The sequence below is a fragment of the Eurosta solidaginis genome, chromosome 3 (genome assembly GCF_040869045.1).
Source record: "Eurosta solidaginis isolate ZX-2024a chromosome 3, ASM4086904v1, whole genome shotgun sequence".
Classification (NCBI taxonomy): Eukaryota; Metazoa; Arthropoda; class Insecta; order Diptera; family Tephritidae; genus Eurosta; species Eurosta solidaginis.
The window spans coordinates 75,058,681-75,082,342 of NC_090321.1; the positions used below are offsets into that span (position 1 = coordinate 75,058,681).

General features: G+C 39.3%; 1 protein-coding gene across 1 annotated transcript in view; it reads left to right on the plus strand.

The window, feature by feature from the left end:
• Rab4 (RAS oncogene family member Rab4) overlaps positions 1-23,662 on the plus strand; it is a 118,818-nt gene that overhangs the window by 45,553 nt on the left and 49,603 nt on the right. The window contains exon 3 of the mRNA XM_067772363.1: positions 5,030-5,362. Coding sequence (XP_067628464.1) covers positions 5,030-5,362 — 333 coding nt within the window. The remainder of the gene's footprint in view (positions 1-5,029; positions 5,363-23,662) is intronic.

Below are 23,662 nucleotides of genomic sequence, written 5' to 3' on the forward strand. Positions count from 1 at the left end.
GTATACTTTCATTGCCATCAGATATGTTAAATCAATTTAGGAGTTGGGTGCAAAAAGGCGTAAAATTTATTAATAGAAATAATAGCCCCTTCTAATTATTCAAGTAGTTTAATATTTAAGAATTCATGAGCTTAACACCGGCTTATAATAGTTGAATATTCAATCATTATTTTTGAAAAGAAAAACATTTACTGGCATACTGCGATTTTAACATTTCGAAAACCACCACATAATCATCATCAATCAATTTCGAATGTTATCGAAGGTTTCACCGAGATTCGGCCGCGAATCACACGGTGAAACTGCAGTTGCCTTAAATCATCGCAAGATGCCAGTAAATGTTTCTTTCTTAACAGTTTCTCTTAAACTTCGCAAAGACAATTTATTGCTTTCTTGCTATATGTCACAAATTTTGCTATTGTAGTAAAATGGATTTTGTAAATGAACACATTGTGCATTGACCAAATAGAGTAAATTGTGGATATTTTTTGTCGATAATATAACAAAAACAGAGTTTAAGTCATTTAAATTTAAATACATCAAAGTACATAGGTCTACCGGCGATTTCGTTGGAGCTTCCTAATTCCGAGAATTTCTATAAATATATGTATAATTCCATGGCATCGTCCTACAGCGATTCAGGCTTTTTCTTTTCATCTGAGTCACCTTCCCAGTTTTCCTTCATATGTGCCACAAAAAAAAAATGTTTCATTGGGAGAAACTCTTCAGAGGTTATTAATTTCCCTCCCCACAAAGAGATTGACTGGCTCCATCGGACTAAAGTTTTTTACAGCTGATGGTGTGACAGTGTTTGAAGGAATATAAATATAGGACCCGAGTGATTGATAAGGACCATTAGTCTCTCTGCCTATTTGCATGGCATTTGTAGGTTGAATTCTATCTTACTTGAGCAGTTTTGTATTCAAAGTTAATTTTCTTTTTTACTTATATTTAAGAATTCATGAGCTTAACACCGGCTTATAATAATTGAATTTCAATTATTATGTTTTTTCTAAGAGAAACTGAAAAGAAAGAAACATTTACTGGCACAAACAAATCTACATGGCACACAAATTAATATAGAGACAAAATGTCTCAATTGTGTTGTTAGTGTAGAATGAGAAAACCTGAATTAAGCATGAAAACAAATACCAGCAGGATGGCCTAGTGGTTAAAGGCTACTGCAGTTTCACCATGTGATTCACGGTTCGAATCCCGGTGAAACCTTTGATAACATTACAAAATTGTCTGATGATGATTACGTTGGCGGTTTTCGAAATGGGTCCATCGCAATATGCCAGTAAATGTTTCTTTCTTTTCAGTTTCTCTTAGAAAAAACATAATAATTGAAATTCAATTATTATAAGCCGGTGTTAAGCTCATGAATTCTTAAATATAAGTATAAACTGAACACACCATTAAACAAACATACGTGAATTTTCTTTGCTATCAAAAAACTATTGTGTTTAGAAGAATATTTTTCTTAGAAAATAGAGAAAAATAGTATATTGCTATTGCAATTTGCAAACTCACAAACCAATACAGATACAGTATTTGACCATATACCGCTAAGAAGAATATATGAAGGAATTTAAGAGCTTCTATAATATATAACTTTCAATTGTTTAATCAACAATTGAGGACGTTTAAATGTAGATTAGTACTTTTTCATGCAAGCCTTTTATATGGCACATTGGCAACACTTATTTAGAACGATGACAATTTTCGGAACAGGGATGTTGAAATCTTTGTCATTTGCTTTTTTTATTATTAAACTTTTAGGAAAATTTCAACAAGAACACATTTCCAGTTAACTTCTTTGTGCTTTATTACCATTTAAATATCGAAAAAACTGGTCATTACGGACAATAATTAAATTTTTATGTAGATATTTTGAAGTGGCTTTAATTAAATGCACAACAAATCTACATGGCACACAAATTAATATAGAGACAAAATGTCTCAATTGTGTTGTTAGTGTAGAAATTAGAAAATCTGAATTAAGCATGAAAGCAAATACCAGCAGGATGGCCTAGTGGTTAAAGCTACTGCAGTTTCACCATGTGATTCACCGTCAAATCCCAGTGAAACCTTTGATAACATTACAAAATTGCCTGATGATGATTACGTTGGCGGTTTTCGAAATGGGTCCATCGCAATATGCCAGTAAATGTTTCTTTCTTTTCAGTTTCTCTTAGAAAAAAACATAATAATTGAAATTCAATTATTATAAGCCGGTGTTAAGCTCATGAATTCTTAAATATAAGTATAAACTGAACACACCATTAAACAAACATACGTGAATTTTCTTTGCTATCAAAAAACTATTGTGTTTAGAAGAATATTTTTCTTAGAAAATAGAGAAAAATAGTATATTGCTATTGCAATTTGCAAACTCACAAACCAATACAGATACAGTATTTGACCATATACCGCTAAGAAGAATATATGAAGGAATTTAAGAGCTTCTATAATATATAACTTTCAATTGTGAAATCAACAATTGAGGACGTTTAAATGTAGATTAGTACTTTTTATATGGCACATTGGCAACACTTATTTAGAACGATGACAATTTTCGGAACAGGGATGTTGAAATCTTTGTCATTTGCTTTTTTTATTATTAAACTTTTAGGAAATTTTCAACAAGAACATATTTCCAGTTAACTTCTTTGTGCTTTATTACCATTTAAATATCGAAAAAAACTGGTCATTACGGACAATAGTTAAATTTTTATGTAGATATTTTGAAGTGGCTTTAATTAAATGCAACCATGTGATATTTGAGCGGGTTTTGTGTATGTACGACATTTTTCATAACTGATTGGTACTAGACAAGTGTGTGCACACTCAGCAAAGGCTGCATTCATTTGAATGCTTATTCTGTGTTGAAAAATGTTTGTGTTTCATTCAATTACTTCATTCTTTCTTCGAATGAGTTCAGTAGTGCATTCTATTTTTCCAGTACTGAATGAAGAATTGGTTAACTTTTAAGCCACATTCCTTAACAAGGAATGAATGAATAAATAGCAAGAATTCTTAAATCAATGATTTAAAATTTCAAATGATTGCACAGTTTTACAGCTCTGCTTAATAATAAAATTTTTATATATATACATTAACCTGGGTCGATATGTATGGACGAAAGTTAACCGATATCGCGCCATCGATTTTTCGATAGGATTTGGGCTCAGGAAAAAAAGTTCCACTACGCATACCCAAAAAAAATAATTTTCGAGCCTGCAAAAAAAAAAAAATGACGAAAGGGTAAATTTTTCGACCAAAACCCAAAAAAATATTTTTTTTCTTCAAAAAACTTTTGTAAAAACGTTGGCGATAACAGTTTTTTGAAAAAAAAAAATATTTTATGGGTTTTGGTCGAAAAATTTACCCTTTCGTAATTTTTTTTTTTGCAGGCTCGAAAATTATTTCTTTGGATATGCGTAGTGGAACTTTTTTTCCTGAGTCCAAATCCTATCGAAAAATCAATGGCGCGATATCGGTTAATAAATCGACCCAGTCTAATATACATATTTTTTCTGAACTTGATTGAAAAAAGTGTGTATGTGAAAAAAATAAGATTTTTAATGAAAAGTAAAATTTTAACAAGTATAAATTTCATTATTCAGTCAACAAATATAGTCAGAAATGATTCAGAAAGATGAATTAAAAAAGATAATAAATTTTTGATCACCTAAAGTAAACACATTTGATTCAAATATGATTCCAAAATGTGATTGAAAAACTATATTCAGTTTTTGATCATCAAAGGTAAGCCTATTTGATTATTCTTTTTGTTGGTTTTTATGAAATATTAAAATTTAATCATCAAAGGACTTCAAAAATGATTCCAAAAAGTGATCAAAAAATGCTTTTCGGGTTTTGATCATCAAAAGTATTCATATTTGATTATTTCTTTTGTTCAATTGTATGATAACTCATTATTTAGTCAGAAAGAGGAATCAAATTGTACTTATATGTAGGGAAATTCGAAATTTAATCATCTAAATGCTGAGTGGGCAGCTTCGCGTAACGTGTTCTGCTTTTGAGGTATCTGTGAAGAGAATTTCGTTTTGTTGGGCGACGTATTGGGATAGTCTTTGTTTGAATAGTTGTACATATACGGTGTTTGCGGATGTTTTCTTTTTTGTGTTTTGTAAGCTCTGTGTTGCATAACTCCGGATTGAAAAGCCAGGGAGGATACCGTTGTTGTTGTTGTTGTAGCAGTGCTTCGCCCCATCCAATAGGTGTGACCGATCACATTTAATTTTGCCAGGAAGGATACTCTTGATGTTCTGTTTGTAAGTATGATTTATGTCGTCTTTTTTGTGAATTAATGTGAGTATTGCTGATGGGACTTTTGGGATGTTGCATGTAGAAAATATTGTTGTGCGAATAGTATTTTTGAGGGTAGCCTAAGTCTGTTTTCCGCTATTCTTTCCCCTAATGATGGGAGTCCTGATTCGGTTAACATGTTCTTTACAGGGGTAATGTCGAATGTGTTTATGCTGCTCCTGACCGCTTGGTTTGATGATGTTTAGTGTAGTTTTCGGTTTGATGATGTTCATATCAATGTCGAGGGTTCAGGTCCGAACTAACTTCTTCCTCTAGCAGTGCTTTGCCTCATCCAATAGGTGCGGTCACATCACAATGTCTTTAAAGACACCTACAATAAGCGTGTGTAGAAAGCCTTATCAGGTGTTTTTATTTATAGAGCAAGAGCCCGAGACTGCCAGGCCTTCGACATTTTATAAAAGCTAAAATTTTGTCAGCGCATACTTTCACTTGAAGTAGGAATGTTGGTACAGTATGAAGCTAGAAGTTACATTCGTCATTTTATAAAGGCTGATTTTCATATATATACTTTTATCGAAAGTATGCGCTGACGAAATTTGAGCTTTTATAAAATGACGAAGGTACGGCAGTCACGGGCTCTTAGACTTTTATAAAACATGTAAGATATAACACTTCCGTATAAATTAAGTACATCTTTACGAAAAAAATTTAATAATCTTTGGACCAATTGCAGTTAAAGATGACAGTTCCCATACGATTGGTGTTGAATTCGGCTCACGTATCGTCAATGTTGGTGGTAAATCTGTTAAGTTACAGATTTGGGATACAGCAGGCCAAGAGCGTTTCCGTTCTGTAACTCGTTCGTATTACCGAGGCGCCGCAGGAGCTCTACTAGTTTATGATACAACCTCCCGTGACTCCTTCAATGCACTTACCAATTGGTTAAATGATGCACGAACCTTAGCCAGTCCAAATATTGTTATTCTGTTGGTTGGTAATAAAAAAGATTTGGAAGATGAACGTGATGTAACATTTTTGGAAGCTAGTACTTTTGCACAGGAAAATGGTAAGTTAATAGAAATGCAAAACGTAGTGCATACATATCAGGGTTTGGCATAGTACACTAAACCTTAAGTGATATTGAAAATAATTACTCACCACTACACTGTCGTCCTTAAAATAAATTTAGTAACGGTTAAGAGATAAAAGTTTATATCGCACATTTTATAGTAAACAGATGAAATACAAAATTTAATTTTGTTGGAAAAACAGTTTTATTTTTTCTTAGAGTTCCATTTTAAAAATGGGATTCTATGGCTGGGTGCGAGTTTGGCTAAATTACGACCTAAATTGAGAAAAAACCTAAATCACTGGAAAATGTCGGTAAAGCAGTGGAAAATAAAAAATTTAAATTTTTTCGAGTATACTTTTCAATCTAAATTAAAATGTCAAATATAAACAAACAAAAATCAATTTTTTCAGTGAAAAAAAGAAAACACAAATAAAAATTACCTTTGGACAAACAAAATGCAGATCAGTGGATGTGTCTCATGGCCAGTGAAGTGTTAAGAGTGTATATTGTGTATTAGATGGTATGACGCACTCTCAATAATAGTGGCCTCATACGTTTCGCCCCAAGCAAAACTTATTTGGGGCACACCGCGCATACAGCTGACTGAACTCAAAGGCCCAATGTAAATAGTCCTTATAAGTAATACGCCCACTTTCTTGTGTTAGTGGAAGCCCTAATAAATAAGCTTCTTCACCCGGCCATACGATTACCGTGAGTCAGCTTCTGCTTATTCCTTGGATTATCCGTAGCCTTTGCTGCGCAAACATGCATAAATGTAGCAAAATGTGTAAATATGTAATTTAATGTTCGTTTTGGTTTTTTTGTTTGGCATAAACAAACAATTTAAATTGTCAAATGAATTCGCACAGTTTTGACAATTTTTTCCTAAATTGTTGCAGTGCTGGAAAGTTCCAGTGGAATATTAGTTTAGGTACCTAAAATTTAGGCGAACTAGCACCCAGCCTATGTCTCATATTTTGATCTATTTGAGTATTCCTTAAATGTAAGCTAATCTCGTCAGTTGGTTGTTTTGTTTTGTTGATTTTCCAACAGATCTACCCTATGATGATGTATATTGGAACGATTTTGCGTCATCCTTGTCAAATTTGGTTTCAAGACAAACCGGTTTCGTTCTGATCTGTTGTCGTTTGTCCTGTATTTATAGTTCGTAGGTACATGCGCAGGTATTGTCAAAATTGATGCTTGTGTATATTTAGTTATGTGTATGTGCTGTGTGTTCATTCAGAACCGAGGGTGGTTTTTACTGATCGATTTGTGTGGCTGACTGAGGCAGGTAAAAATCCGTAATTTTAGTCGTTTGACCTTCTTTGTGGGTTTGTTGTTTTGGTGCGTTAATCGTTTTGTGTTTATTTGTTGTTGTGTCTTTGTCTGTTGTACCTGTGTGATTACTTTGTTTCTTGTAAATAAGTTTTAAAAGCTTGAATATTGTGTCAGAAATTGTGTTTATCTGTTCGTTTATTATTCTACCGTCGAATGTTTTCTGTTTGTAGATTTCCATGTTTTCGAGTACGTTGAGATGTCGGCATTTTGCTTGTATGTGAAGGACCCTAACTGTTTTATTGATGTTTGATGGGGAGCATTCATTTTCGACCATGTGATTGGCGAAGTTAGACTCTGGTATAATGTTTGGACTCCGTGTTTTTTTTTTTGCTGTAATCTCTAATGTGTTCTCTGAACCTCGTTCTTATTTGCCGTCCTGTTTGCCCTATGTAACTATGTTGGCTTCCGCAGGTAAGCTTGTATACGCCGTGGCTGCTAAACGGATCCTCTGAGTTTGTGTTAGTTCTTAGTTTTCGCCCTAGATTGTTCGATGTTTGAACGCTGTGTTAATGTTGTATTTTTTAATGAAGTTTGCCAATTTATATGTTGCTTTTCCAGTATATGTCATAGTCGTCCAGGTGTTATTATTTTCCTTTTCATTATTTCTTTTCGGCCCTCCATGCATCCTTCTGACCTTATCTACTAGTGCTTTTTTATATCCGTCGTTTGCAGCAATGTTATATATGACTTCAAGCTCTGCCTGTAAGAGGTGTTCTTTCAAGTCTATGTACCAAATGCCTTAAGCCTGCATTTTTATGCTGTTGGGGGTGATTTGAGGTATTATGTATTATTGTGTCGGTGGCCGTTGGCTTTCTATATATGGCATAGTTAAATCTTTTGGCTTCTTTATCAATATTTATCGTGAGGTCTAAATAGTTGATTCCTCCGTCTTTTTCGGTTTCCATTGTAAATTTTATATTTCCGTGCTGCTTGTTGAGGTACTCCAGTACAAGCTCTTCGTTATTAGTAGTTAAAACGCATATTATGTCATCCACGTATCTAGCATAAAATGACACGCCTAATTTGGACTTCAGCTCCTGTATGTACTTTTCTTCCTTTTCCATAAGAATGGCTGATGTGGGGCTTACCATTCCAAGACCATTTGTTTGTCTATATATTTTATTGTTGAATTGAAAATAGTTTTGATGTAAAGTGGTTCTTAGCGTATTTGTGATTTGCATACTTTTCACTTTGTTTTTTTGTATTATGAACTATTGTTGAGCTAACTATGTCCAAAGTCTCCGATAGTGGTATTGATGGGTATAAATATTTTATGTCAAAAGATACCAATTTGTTGTTCTTTGTTAACTGTACGGTCTCAAGTTTCTCTATTAGTTCTGTTGTGTTAGCTATTGTATATTCGTTCCTTAGCTCCAGAGTATCTTTCAATATCGTTTTTAAATATTTGGACAGTTTGTAACATGGTGCCGATTTAAAATTAATGATGGGCCTCATTGGCGTGTCCGGCTTGTTGATTTTTGGTAGCGCAATCAGTGGAGGAGCCGAAGTGTTCATTTTGATCAATCTATGTGCCATGTTAGAATCTACTATATTTGTTGAATTTTTTATAGCAACTTTGATTTGTTTTTGGTATTCATCCATGGGATACTCTCTTATTCTACGACATTTCATTTCATCTATCAGTTCTTCGGTTTTGGCTATATATTCCTCTTTTTCGATTAGCACAATGGCGTTTCCTTTGTCCGCTTTCGTTGTGACAATATTGTTTTTCCTTATTTATGTCGTAGATTCTTTATTGTTTTCTCTTCTGCATTAGCTTTTTTTTCCGTTCTGTGCTTTCACTTCCTTTTTTATTATTTCCCTGCACATGTGTCTTGCGTGCTCCTGTTCCTCCTGTGGTATCAATGATATTGCGATCTCCGAATCTACAATCGCCTGCCCCGTTTTTCTTACTGTATTTTGGTCCATGATATTGTGCTTCAGGCCCTTTTCGAGAAGTTGTGCCTCTTCCTTTGGGATGGCCACTCTAAATATACACCAGCATCAGTTTTGACAATACCTGCTCATGTACCTACGAACTATAAATATAGGACAAACGACAATAGATCAGAACGAAAATCGACACTGATGATGGCACAACGCCGAAACCGGTTTGCCTCGAAACCAAATTTAACAAGGGATGACGGAAAATCGTTCCAATATGCATCAGTTGGTTATGTTTGCTGGTTATAAAATCTAAAAGAGTTGAAATTTTTGAATCAGTTTACAATAAAACGTGAGATATGATGGATAACGGGATATTTTGCTTGCCTTTTCAAAGAGTTTTTTTATACCCAGCTGTACTTGTACACAGGGTATTATAATTTTGATTGGATAACGGTTGGTTGTACAGGTATAAAGGAATCGACATAGATATAGACTTCCATATATCAAAATCATCAGTATCGAAAAAAAGTTTGATTAAGCCATATCCGCCCGTCCGTCCATCCGTCTGTCCGTCCGGTAACAGCATAACTTGATCACATATTGAGATATCTTCACCGGTTATACCGGCTTATCTGGACGCAGAATAGATTGGTATTGAAAATAAAATCGGACGATAACCACTCCCACTTTTTCGATATCGAAAATTTAGAAAAATGGAAAAAATTAGACTTCAAAAACGAATACCGCTAAGCTAATGACAGTTGGTTTTATGACGCAAAACATTAATTCCAAAACATTTGACTGATATTCTACCTCAGTAGTGGAATGGTTGAGCTAAGAACAAAACTTAAACAAATTTTGAAAATGGGTGTGACCCGCCTTTTTGTTTCTTCCCAATATACTTTTAATGCCATAAGTCGAACAAAAATCTCCCAATCCGAACGAAATTTGGTATAAACATTTTTTTAATGGCTATAACTGTTGAACTGAATTTTTACACTCTCATTCCATTAGTGGTAGCCTCTGTCTCCTTTTTGCTTCTTTTGAACAAAAATGAGTTCACAAAAGAACCATATACATATGTATTATTGCGCAGCCTTATAACACTATTAACCATACAAATTCTTACTTGTTTTTAATATTAACTTGAAGTCCAAATTCTTCTAAAAATATTTGGAGATTGAATAACGCAACAATTGGAGTTTTAAAATCTGCTTAAAAGAAATGAACATGAAATTCACGCATTAGTACTAAATCGATTTTGAGTAATTTCGATTCAAACATTGGATAATAGCTCCGTTTGCTGTTGATTAATTTAGGAGAATTTGAACGTTCCCTGGATCATCTTTTATTTTTATTGGTAAAGCTTCTTCGTCCATTAGATTTTGATCTGATATGCATCAATATGAAGGGTTACTTACTTACTTAATTGGCGCTTAACCGTCTAAACGGTTATGGCCGTCCAACAAGGCGCGCCAGTCGCTCCTTCGCTCCGCCAACCGGCGCCAATTGGTCACACCAAGGGAGTTTAAATCGTTTTCCACCTGGTCCTTCCAACGGAGTGGGGGCCGCCCTCTACCTCTGCTTCCATAGGCGGGTTCCGATAGAAACACTTTCTTGGCCGGAGCATCATCTTTCATTCGCATAACATGGCCTAGCCAGCGCAGCCGCTGCGTTTTAATTCGCTGGACTATGTTGATGTCTGCGTAAAGCTCGTACAGCTCATCATTAAATCTTCTTCGGTACTCGCCATCGCCAACGCGTAGAGGTCCATAAATCTTTCGAAGAACTTTTCTCTCGAACACTCCCAAAGCCGCTTCATCTGCTGTTGTCATGGTCCATGCTTCTGCCCCATATAGCAGGACGGGTACGATAAGTGACTTGTAGAGTATGATTTTCGTTCGCCGAGAGAGGACTTTACTTCTCAATTGCCTACCTAGTCCAAAGTAGCATTTATTGGCAAGATTGATTCTTCGCTGGATTTCAGTGCTGATGTTGTTGCTAGTGTTGATGCTGGTTCCCAAATAAACGAAGTCTTTTACTATTTCGAAATTATGGCTGCCAACAGTAGCGTGGTTGCCAAGGCGCATATGCGCTGACTCTTTGCTCGATGACAGCAGGTACTTCGTTTTGTCCTCATTCACCATCAAACCCATCTTTAACGCTTCTTTTTCCAGCTTGGAGTAAGCAGAACTAACAGCGCGGGTGTTTAGGCCGATGATATCAATGTCATCAGCATAGGCCAGTAATTGCACGCTTTTATAGTATATTGTTCCAGTGCGGTTAAGTTCTGCAGCTAGTATAATTTTCTCCAGCATCAAATTAAAGAAATCGCACGATAGGGGGTCACCCTGTCTGAAACCTCGTTTAGTTTCGAACGGCTCGGAGAGGTCCTTCCCAATTCTGACTGAGCTGATGGTGTTGCTCAACGTCATTTTGCACAGCCGTATAAGTTTTGCGGGGAAACCAAATTCAGACATAGCGGCATATAGGCAGCTCCTTTTCGTGCTGTCGAAGGCGGCTTTAAAGTCGACGAAGAGGTGATGTGTGTCGATTCTCTTTTCACGGGTTTTTTCCAAGATTTGGCGCATTGTGAAAATCTGGTCGATGGTAGATTTACCAGGTCTGAAGCCGCACTGATAAGGTCCAATCAGCCGGTTCACGGTGGGCTTCAATCTTTCGCACAATACACTTGAAAGGACCTTATATGCGATATTAAGAAGGCTGATTCCACGATAGTTGGTGCATTTTGCAGTATCCCCCTTCTTGTGGACTGGGCAAAGAACACTTAGATTCCAACCGTCGGGCATGCTTTCGTCCGCCCATATTTTGCTAAGAAGCTGCTGCATGCGCCTTACCAACTCCTCGCCGCCGAACTTGAATAGCTCCGCAGGCAATCCATCAGCGCCCACGGCCTTGTTGTTTTTCAATCTGGTTATTGCTATTCTAACTTCGTCATAATCGGGGGGGGGGGGGGGGGGGGGGGGACATATATTCCATCATCATCGATTGCGGGATCGGGTTCTTCATCTCTGCGCGGTGAATTGCTGCCTCCATTTAGGAGAGCAGAGAAGTGTTCCCTCCATAATCTAAGCACTCTCTGGACATCAGTTACAAGGTCGCCGTTTTCATTCCTACAGGAGTTTGCCCCGGTCTTAAAATCTTCCGTCTGTCGCCGTATTTTTTGGTAGAATTTTCGGGCGTTATTCCTGCTGGCTAGCAGCTCAAGCTCCTCGCACTCACGCCTTTCTGCTTCTGCTTTTTTCTTCCTGAAAAGGCGTCTCGCTTCCCTTTTCAACTCACGATAGCGTTCACACACTCCTCTTGTCGCGCTCGCTTTTAACGTAGCCCTGTAGGCAGCGTCTTTTCTTTCGGTTGCAACGCGGCATTCTTCATCATACCAGTTGTTTTTTCGTGGCCGCCGGTAACCAATTTTTTCCTCGGCGGCAGTATGAAGTGCTTTGGAGATATGCTCCCACTGCTCCTGTATTCCTTCAGGATGAGTTGTGCCCTCAGAGAGCAGGTGTGAGAGTCGGGTTGCGAAATCATTGGCAGTCTGTTGTGATTGAAGCTTTTCGACGTCTAGCTTTCCTTGTGTTTTTTGTTCCTTGTTTTTAGCCGCGTTGAGGCGGGTGCGTATTTTGGCTGCAACGAGATAATGGTCCGAATCGATGTTAGGTCCTCGGATCGTTCGCACATCTAAAACACTGGAGGCATGCCGTCCGTCTATCACAACGTGATCGATCTGATTGCGAGTATTTCGATCAGGAGACAGCCATGTAGCTTGATGTATCTTTTTATGCATGAACCTCGTGCTTGATATGACCATGTTTCGAGCACCGGCAAAGTCAATCAGCCTCAGTCCGTTAGGAGAAGTTTCATTGTGTAGGCTGAACTTTCCGATTGTAGGGCCAAAAACACCTTCTTTGCCCACCCTGGCGTTAAAGTCGCCAAGCACGACTTTTATATCATGACGGGGGCAGCGCTCGTATGTGCGTTCTAATTGTTCATAAAAAGTGTCTTTCACCTCATCGTCTTTCTCCTCTGTCGGTGCATGGGCGCAGATGAATGATATATTAAAAAATTTTGCTTGTATTCGAATAGCGGCGAGACGCTCGTCCACAGGCGTGAACGCCAGCACTTGGCGACAAAGTCTCTTTCCCACCACGAATCCGACGCCGAAACTGCACTTATTCGCATGGCCACTCCAATATATGTCACAATTTTTGATCTTCTTTCTTCCTTGCTTCGTCCAACGCATTTCTTGGATGGCGGTGATGTCAGATTTTGCTTTGACGAGGACATCAACCAGCCGGGCATCTGCACCAATCCCATTCAGGGAGCGGACGTTCCAGGTGCATGCCCTCAATTCATTGTCCTTCAAACGTTTGCCATGGTCGTCATCAATAGAGAGTGTATTTATCCGAGGCTTGTTGTTATATTTCATTGGAGTATGGTTTTACGTGGCGGGTCCCAAGCCCAGCGCACAACCCGCTCAGCGGGGGTGAAAATATTACTTGGCACGTTTATATAGCGAGCCGCTTGCCCCAAGACAGACGCCCGCTTGCAGCCGCACCTAGAGGTGTACAGACGCTGCCGATGAAATCTCCCCCGGCTAGCCCTTAAACCGATTATGTCAGAGTGGCCTAGCCAGGTTGTCGCCTTCTCACATTAGCTCACCGCTAAACGGGTGTTTAGCGGCTACCCAGAGGATACTTGGCCGCAAGCGACCGGCAGTAGTGAGCTGCTTGAACCGCATGCAAAAGAATCGCTCTGGCCATTCCCAGGTGAATGGCGGTCAGAAGCTTTCCCCACTTTCGTGGACTTCTACACACGGCCCCACCCTGAAGGGTTAATTTCTTCAAATTTTCACAAAGAATGTTGTGGTTGTTGTATTAACTATAAAGATACTCCCCGAAGGTTTTGGGGAGTGTTATCGATGTTGATGATGCTTTTACCGATATAGATGCGGTACGTTCCTGTAACAAGCACCATTGAGGTCCCAGCTGGACCATTTCGGTAACGATTAATATGGCCACATTAATCCTTCTAGGCCAACCCCTTGAATCTCTTTTCACAAAGAGTAGGAGTTGGTTGTAAATTCTGAATACTTTGTTCTAAAAACGTATTTTGTGAAATTGAAGAAACCTGTAAGTGAAAATAAAAACTATACATTTTGTCAGCTATTTTAATTTTATATCTACACTTTCACTACCACTAGCCATGGTATAAATATTAAAAGGTAAAACCGGTGAGAGCCGAAATGACGTTTAAAAAAATTTTAAAATTCTCACTGCTATCACATTTTAATTTTTTTATTTTGGTTTTGTTTTCATAACAGAAATATAACAAACTGTAATATATTTGGTAATTCTATACGACAGCATGACACTCTTAATACACGTCCAAAAATATCAAGAGGGGTATCAAAAGACGCGTTTTGGATCCAGGATCTCGAATCCGAAAGCGGAGGTAAAAAATTTGGGGTCTGTCAAAAGATATTTGCAAAAAAAAATTTTGAAAATTTTCATGTGGTTCTTGTAATTTTGATGATTTTGTGGTACCCACAAAAAAAATTGTGAACATAAGTGTTTGCGCGGATATAGTTTTGGTCTCCAAACCGGTGTTGGACCCACCCAAGGTAATTTTTTATAAGCGCGGTCAAAGGCCGCCAATGCAGAAAGGTGTTCTGCGCAAAAATACGGTGGATTCCACCCTCGGTTTCGGAGCACTCCGGGGTCATTTTTCGGTTTTTGAACGATCTAAAATTTTTATTTTCCGCCTTCGGATTATTGTTGTCGAGGTCAATACGACTCTTTTTACACCTCTCTCGCTATTTTTGAACGCGTATTACCAGTGTCATGCTGTCGTATAGAATTACCATATATTTTTGCGTTCTAACCCCTATTCTGCATTTCGATTACGTTCCCGTTCTACGCTCCGCTTCAATCGAAGTTTGGTATTCTGCATTACGACGGAATCGTAAAGAGAAGAGGAAGATCAAATGATTTTTCGAAATCAGCTGTTGGTACGGAATGTGTGAACATTGGAACAAAATAAATTAAAGAAAATTTGTAAAAACCACTGAAAAACGTTTATATTTTATTATCCACGACATTTCGTACAAAAAAAAGCAATAGAACATATTGCCGCAGTGTTATATTTTTTGAGTGAAGTGCTTTGATAATTGTAAGTGTGTTTTTGTCTTTCTTTTGGCCAATTCCCTGCCGTGGCCACCAAGTTTTGTTAAAACGGATTCCTGCACGAATATAGTTCACATTTTCTGAATTTTAAGGATGGTAATTTCATTGCACTGGCCTAAAATACTTTATAAAGGTTTATTTATTCTTTTCGCAAGGATTGTTTACGTTTTCGCTTTACCTTCCTCTACGCCGGCAGATTGCTTTGGCATATAACTGGACCCAACAAACAGACACAAATTATAGCTGTCTATTATAATGGAATCAATAGCCGCGGCATTATTTATGGAGTTGGAAAGCAACGCATACGAAAATTCCCAGGCGACAATGGAAAGGCAAATATTGCGAGATTTGTGTAATCCATTTGAGATGAGTGACGAATTGTAAGAAATTAAACTTAAAAGTGGTAAAGTTTACTGACTTATTTTCTTATTTAGGTTCAAACAGAATTTTCGACTTAACAAGGATGCTTTCAAGTATATGTTAGATACTTTTGCGGGGCAAATACGTCCAAGGACTTCGACATCGACATGTTGTTTTTGACCTGAAAACATATAAAAAAAACAATCATCATCAAGCCTTCTACGTTTCTTAACAAGTTTTACTTACATTTTTGTTAAAATTCTGTTATAAATTAATAAAAAATAAAAAGAAAATATTTTTCCGCCAACTAATTTGCAACTTAGAAAAACGGAACTACGATCGAAATGCAGAATACAAAAAATCGAACGATTCGAAGTTGGATCGAAAGAGATTGGAACACAAAATACCAAAATTGCCAAATCGAAAAAATTCCAATCCAATTCGAAATGCAGAATATGGCTGATTATATTTTATCTAAAACCGAATTTTTTATTGGTAGACAATTTTTTTTTGGTGGGAAAGAAATCTCAACGGTCAACCGCATTCCAGAATTTTCAATTCAGAATTGTATTGTGGTTTCCCGCGAAAAGAAGCATCAGGCCACGATCCTCTTCTGAGGAATTTTCTTCAACAAATTGTTGTGCCAAGGTGTACGTAAGAGATACATACCTACCAATAATAACAATTTGGTGTGACATATATCCGAGGAGATTAAGGTCTAACTTTCCATCCAATTTGAAGGCTACGTATCGTGTATTCATTTTTCTTTGAACTGGCTCACGGCGGACGAACTTTTGGTGCCAAGGTGTTGCCGAGGGACAATCGATACCATTTATACAAATTTTCTCAAATATTTTTGAAGGATAGGCCAACACACTAGCTCTAGACCACGGCGGCAGACTTTGGCCGTTCAGCCGGTAAATTCAGCCTCCACGAACTATCATACTCCAACTGAACGATGCTGTTTAGCTAAGCTGCGAAGAGCTACAGCGCTTTTGCTGGCGTGGGCAAGTTATGGGAAGATCTCCACTAAGTTCGGAGAAGCAGGTGGGGGAAGACTTTGATCTCTCTTGGTGCCCCCTGTTGGCGTCAGTTATCGCGAAACAGGGTTAGCTGGAGTGACTTGTTACGCAAGCACCAGCGTCTCCTAAACGGTTAAGCGCCAATTAACGAATTTATCTTCCAACCGCGAGGAAAATTTGAGACTGCTGATCTCTTATGAAGTGAAGTTTCAGCATATTTAAGGGGTAAAGACGTATCAACCAAGTGAAGAAGGATTAATGAAAAATCAATAGGGGTGGTCTCCAACATTCGCTTCTTAATAGAAGAGGTTAAGGAGTAAGGTCTTTTCTTTTGTCCCTTTGAAAAAATTGGACGTGTTGAGGCATCCACTATATTGGCAACTAATTTTTTTGCCATATACATAAAAACGGATTTCAAAACTTTTGGAAATATTTTTTCACTTATTTCATAAGCATTTTATTTTTTTGGCATTAAAAAAGTGAAAAATGTCATACCAACAATTTTTTGTGTGTTTTGTTTGGTTTGGCATTTCCACAAAGTTTAAGAGAGTGATTTAAAAATTTTTTTAAAAATCAAAATACCATCATGGCCGCCATGGGATACATATGACCGATCTTCCCTGCCTTTGGTAGGAAAGCTACATGAGCAGTTCTCTAGGAGTGTGGCATATTATTTAGTCCCATGCAACCATCGGGAGAATGAGCTTTCCACGGGAGAGAGCTTTCCAAAATATCGCAAAAAATTGATTTGGCCTCAGTGGTGTAGTGGTAGCGTGTTTCGCCATTGAAGGTCCTGGGTTCAATTCACGGCCAAAGCAATATCAAAAATTTAGAAAAAAATGTGTTCAATAAGAAAAAAGTTTTTCTAAGCGAGGTCGCCTCTTGGCAGTGATTCGACAAGCACTCCGAGTGCATTTCAGCCATGAAAAGCCTCTCAGTAAAAATGCATCTGCCTTGCCGTTTGAAGTTGGCGTAAAACACGTAGGTCCCGTCGCGCCAATTTGTTGTAAAAATTGAAAAAGGAGCCCTAAGATGCAATAAATAATTTTTTCAGACTCCATTTAAGACTGAGCATATTTTCACGTTTAGAAACTTGTAATGAGTCACTTATTGCGTTTATCAATTGATGAAACGTTTTACGAACAGCTAAAGAAAATCATGCGAAGTGACATTTCATAAACAATTTTCTTAACATGTCCGTATAAGAATGATAACACTGGTTCTGTTGCGTGATTGATCTTCACTGAGATCACCTAAATTTTCAGGAAAACGGACCAGATGGCTCTGGAGAAAATGCAGCTTGACATTCATGTTTACACCCAGAGAGGTTAGGTGACTTCCTGTTTCCTAAAAAGTTTTTTATAACACATACGAACTCGTCCCATACAGTTTTTCATTTGGTGAGCCCTGGATGACAAATTAGTTTTCTAATCTGTGGGCCATCGAAAATTGCAGCTTTCACCTTTTCAGAACTCAATTTTGGAAATGTATTCGAAACACACACCACTTTTGTCAAGTCTTTACAATTCACTGTGATGCTCCAATGGTTCACGCCATATTACAGGACTTTTATTTGAAATTAGGTCTTTCTTATTTACCATAACTCAACACAACTTTTACATACGAAACTTGGAATCCAGGGTTTGTTATTACTTTCATTTTTCAATCTCAACCTCGAGATGTTAGAAGAAATATGGGGGCAGATTTGAAATCAGCGACCCCAAATTAGTAAGAAACTAATATGTAAAAACTCCATGCAACAGACAAAAAGTGTTATTTTGTCTACCATTATAATTAAATATAAAACTAATAAAAATCTCAATCAATGGGAAATTGAAAGGAAATATGTGTAAATAATAAATAATAAAATCAAGTTGCTTAATAAGGGGCACCCTTATGTACATTGACCTGGGTCGATTTGTATGGACGAAAGTTAACCGATTATCGCCAACGTTTTTACAACAGTTTTTAAAAAAAAAAAATATTTTTTGGTTTTTGGGGAGTGTTTTGGTCGAAAAATTTACCCTTTCGCCATTTTTTCGCATGGCGCGATATCGGTTAATAAATCGACCCAGTCTAATGTACCTACTTGCATACCAGAGCTGTAAAAGTGTGCAATCATTTGAAATTTTAAATCATTGATTTAAGAATGCTCTTTCTTCATTCTTTCATTCCTTGTTAAGGAATGTGGCTTAAAAGTCAACTCATTCTTCATTCAGTAGTGGGAAAAAAAGAATGCACTCTTGAACTCTTCGAAGAATGAATGAAGTAATTGAATGAAACACAAAAATTTTTCACACATAATAAGCATTCAAATGAATGCAGCCTTTGCTGAGTGTGCACACACTTTTCTAGTACCAATCAATTATGAAAAATGTCGTACAAGCACAAAACCCGCTCAAATATCACATGGTTGTTTTTAATTAAAGCCACTTCAAAATATCAACACAAAAATTTAGTTATGGACAGTGATGACCAGTTTTTTCGTTATTTAAATGGTAATAAAGCACAAAGAAGTTAATTGAAAAAGCATTTTTATTAAAATTATTCTAAAAATTTAATAATAATAAAAGTAAATGACAAATATTTCAACATCTCTGTTCCGAAAATTGTCATCGTTCTAAATAAGTGTTGCCAATGTGCCATATAAAAGGTACTTGCATGTAAAAGTACTAACCTACATTTGAACGTCCTCAATTGGTGTTTAAACAATTGAAGAAAAAGCAATTCATTATAAAAAGTCTTAGTACAAGTTCCTTCATGTATTCTCTTAGCGGTATATGGTCAAATACTGTATCTCTATACTGGTCCGTGGGTTTGCAAAATGCAATAGTAATATCCGATTTTTCTCTATGTCTTTAAAACTTGTAAAATATAAAATTGGCTCCAAAGTGCCACTGGTTTTTGGGACAGAATGATACCAACTTCAGATGAAAGATTCAGGTTAACCCCTTTTCTGGTCAACGCGTGCCTTACATGTGGATCACCACAAAAATTATCTTTTTAAAAGCTAAACAGAAACATCTATTGGCACAGAAATTTCCTTGGATTTCCGTTGATAATTCCCTCAGTGGACGTGTCGACTGTGCATGAAGAAGTACTGCTAACGTAAATAGAGAAACCAAGAACCTATTTAAAAGTTTTCAAGTTTGAAAACTGAAGAAAAATTTTAATGGAAAATTGTTCATTTATTACATTTCTTCTGAGTTTCTTGGCGGGTCAGATTAAAACGATTACATCGGTATGGGAAATTACGACAGCGAATCAGCGGAAGTTAATTTTGAAGAGTTCTTCGAAATTGTCGGGGATTTTGTGTTTGAACAGAGCCGTGATATGGTACATGAAGCGAACGCTGAAAACAATACAACAACTGAAGAAGGTTTTCCAAAAATCATAGATGAAGCTGTTGTATCCGAAAGTTTGATAATCAATAAAGCCGAAAATGAATATTCCAATTATATTGCAGATCCCAGCACTAATAAAGGAATGCTTTATAAGTATCCAGAGCTGAAAAAGTGCTATATGAAATTTAATACTCCTTTGCCCTGTTGTTGTTGTTGTCGTAGCAATGCTCGCCCCACCTAATAGCCGCGACCGATCACAAATTGTCATCAATATCCTCTAACGGGAGTCTAAGGAAACTTGCCGTTTCAACAGGGGTGGACCATAAGGAAAGGGGTGTTAGAGGCGTTGGTTCCACATTACAATTAAAGAGATGGTTGGTGTCATGTGAGGACACATTGCAAGCGGGGCATACATTTTGTATGTCGGGGTTGATTCTGGATAGGTAAGAGTTTAACCTGTTACAGTATCCAGAACGAAGTTGAGCAAGAGTGACACGCGTTTCCCTGGGGAGTATGCGTTCCTCTTCTGCGAGTTCTGGATATTTTTCTTCAAGTACTGGATTCACCGGGCAATTCCCGACATAAAGGTCCGACGCCTGTCTATGGAGTTCACCAAGGACCTGCTTGTGTTTTTTCGCTTCATACGGCTGGGTTCTCAGGTGCTGTATTTCCTCAAAATGCTTACGGAGATGACTCCTTAGGCCCCTAGGCGGTGCTGGTTCGTCAATCAGATGTCTGTTGGGATGCCCAGGTTTCTGGGTATTCAACAGAAACTGTTTGGTCAGCATCTCATTTCTCTCCCTGATGGGGAGTATTCTCGCCTCATTATGCAGATGGTGTTCTGGGGACATAAGAAGACAGCCCGTGGCGATTCTAAGAGCAGTATTTTGGCAGGCCTGTAGTTTCTTCCAGTGGGTGGTTTTTAGGCTTGGCGACCATATGGGTGACGCGTAGCACGTAATCGGCTGGCTAATTGCTTTGTATGTGGTCAAGAGCGTTTCTTTATCTTTTCCCCAGGTACTGTCAGCAAGGGATTTGAGGATTTTATTACGGCTGTGAATTCTTGGAACAATTGCGGTTGCATGCGCACCAAAATGTAGATCCTGATCAAACGTCACACCCAAGATTTTGGGGTGTAGGACAGTCGGTAGCGTAGTGCCATCGACGTGGATGTTCAATATGGTCGACATTTGGGGCGTCCATGTTGTAAATAAGGTCGCGGAAGATTTAGTCGGTGACAATGCCAGGTTTCGCGAGGCGAAAAAACTGGAGAGATCAGGGAGATAGCCGTTTATTTTATTGCATAGCTCATCGATCTCTGGGCCCGGGCCTGTGGCCATTATTGTGCAGTCATCGGCGTAGGAAACGATTGTGACTCCTTCCGGTGGTGAAGGTAGCTTAGATATGTAGAAATTAAACAAAAGCGGGGATAGGACACCACCCTGTGGCACCCCTTGTTTAATTCTCCTTTGTTTTGATGTTTCGTTTCTGAATTGCACCGATGCCTGCCGACCACTCAGATAATTTGCGGTCCACCTTTTAAGACATGGGGGAAGGGTAGACCCTTCCAGGTCGTGGAGTAACGAGCCATGGTTGACCGTATCAAAAGCTTTTGATAGGTCTAACGCTACGAGTACTGTTCTATGGTGGGGATATTGATTCAAACCGCAATTTATCTGGGTGCTAATGACATTTAGCGCGGAGGTAGTGCTATGGAGTTTTCTGAAGCCATGCTGATGAGGGGCTAGCTGCAAATGTGCTTGGAAATAAGGCAGCAAAATGGCTTCAAGCGTCTTTGCCACTGGCGATAGGAGAGATATCGGACGATATGACTCACCTACGTTAGCTGGTTTCCCAGGCTTTAGTAGCGGGACCACCTTGGCCATTTTCCATTTCTCGGGTATGACAAAGGTGGAAAGAGACAGGTTGAAGACATGCGCTAAATATTTGAAACCCTCTTTCCCTAGGTTTTTAAGCATCGGCATGGCTATGCCGTCTGGGCCCATTGCTTTGGATGGTTTAGCGCGACCAATGGCGTCCTCAACCTCTCTAGCGGTGATGGTAATTGGTGACGCGCTGAGTTTGTGTTTATGTGCGTGTCTATTGGCTCTCCGTCTATCTTTGTCGACCGTAGGATGCATTATATATTGTCGGCAGAAAGCGCTCGCGCATTTTTTCGCATCCGACAGCACCTTATCGCCAAAGGCGATGGAAACTTCGTCTTTGTGCTTAGTCGGATTCGATAGGGACTTTACGGTGGACCAAAGTTTACCTACACCGGTAGAGAGGTTACAACCTCTTAGGTGCTCTTCCCATTTCGCCCGCTTGTGTTCGTCCACAAGCAATCTGATGCGTTGGTTTATATCCCTTATTTGGGGGTCGCCTGGATCAAGCTGTCTTATAAGGTCGCGTTCCCTCGCTAAGCTCGCGGCCTCCCCCGGGAAGTGGGGCCGGATTTCGGGAATTCTCCCGGTGGGAATGAAATGTGCCGAGGCGGATTCAATGACCTTACGGAAGGCACGCTCCCCTTGGCGGGCATCAGTCGGGATAGGGAGGGCAGCAAAGCTGCTGTATGTTGCAGATTTATATTCCTCCCACTTTCCTTTTTTGAAGTTTATGAAAGTGCGTTTTTCGGTGACGATGAAGTCGGCGGTACGCTCGAACGAAATAAGTATGGGCAGGTGGTCGGATGCCAATGTTACCATCGGCTGCCAGTTGACGCAGTTTACGAGTTCTGCGCTCACGATTGAGATATCTGGCGAGCTATGACAGCTTCCTACCATACGTGTGGGGGCGTCTCCGTTTATTGTGCAGAACGTCGTTTCGTCTATTTGATCCGCCAACATCTCACCCCTACTGTCCGCCCGCAAGTTTGAATGCCGTAGGTCGTGATGGGCATTGAAATCGCCTAAGATAATGCGATTGTTGCCAGTGAGTAAGGCCTCGATATTAGGGCGGTATCCACTGGGGCAACAGGGGACAGGAGGGATGTAGATGGTGATGATTTCTAGATTTGCATCGCCTGACCGGACAGATAGGCCTTGACGTTCTAAGACATTGTCCCTGCGGTCGATGCCAGGATCAAATATATAATATTGCACAGAGTGGTGTATAATAAACGCGAGGCCGCCTCCATTTCCGCTCTCGCGGTCTTTCCTGTGGACATTATAACCAGAGCAGGTCTGCAATGCAGATCTTGCTGTGAGTTTAGTCTCTTGAATCGCAGCAACGCGGATGTTGTGCCGCTTCATGAAATCGACTATCTCCGTAATCTTCCCAGTTAGTCCATTACAGTTGAACTGCAGAATTCTGAAGTGCATGAGGGGTGACGCCGCCACTCTAGGGGTAAGTGACGGGTGACTACGCCTAGGTTGTGGAAGGCCAGGACGCAATTGCTGTTGTGGCCTTGTGACTGGGCGCCCTTGGGCAAGCATTGGGGTACCCGGATGATTTGGGTTTGCGACCTGGCAACATGGCGCGATGAAACCCGTCGAGGGGTTGCCGTCGCGGAGACCAGAACATCTAGGAAAGTGGCACCACCCAAGGCAGGAGCTGCATTGAGCGGATGTCGCAAACCTATATATTCTGTGCTGGCAGACGGTGCAAACGGAGGCAGGGACTAAGAGTCTGTTTCCCTGACCTGCACGATTGCTGCCAGAAAAGAGGGGGGGAGAAGAAGACGGGGACAGGGGCTGATGCTCAGCATTGCTACCAGCTCTACTGCGAAGGTAGTAGTTATGAGTGGTATCAGCTGTTTGAGTTGTTGGCGCCGTGGGGCGCGAGCAGCAGCGGGTACTTGTTGTGGCTTGCTGAGCAGCGAAGCTGCTGGAAGGTAGTGGGGATACGCTTAGGCGTAGACTACGGGACGCCCTTGGGCGTGAGCAGCAAGGAGCCACAAAAGATTTATAAAAGTTACATGGACGTCGGGTTTTGGGATCAAGCCCAGAACAACCTGTCCGATGCAACCATCCCTTGCACGAGACACACTGAACAGAGTATGACCGTCCTAAAAAGATTCTTTTCTGGCAAATGCAGAAAAACCATTTCTCAGGACCGGGGTCAGGAGACGGACCCGGATTGGGTTCGATACCTTCCCGGAGTAAGAGAATATGTAGCAGTCCTGCTGCAAGGAGCTGC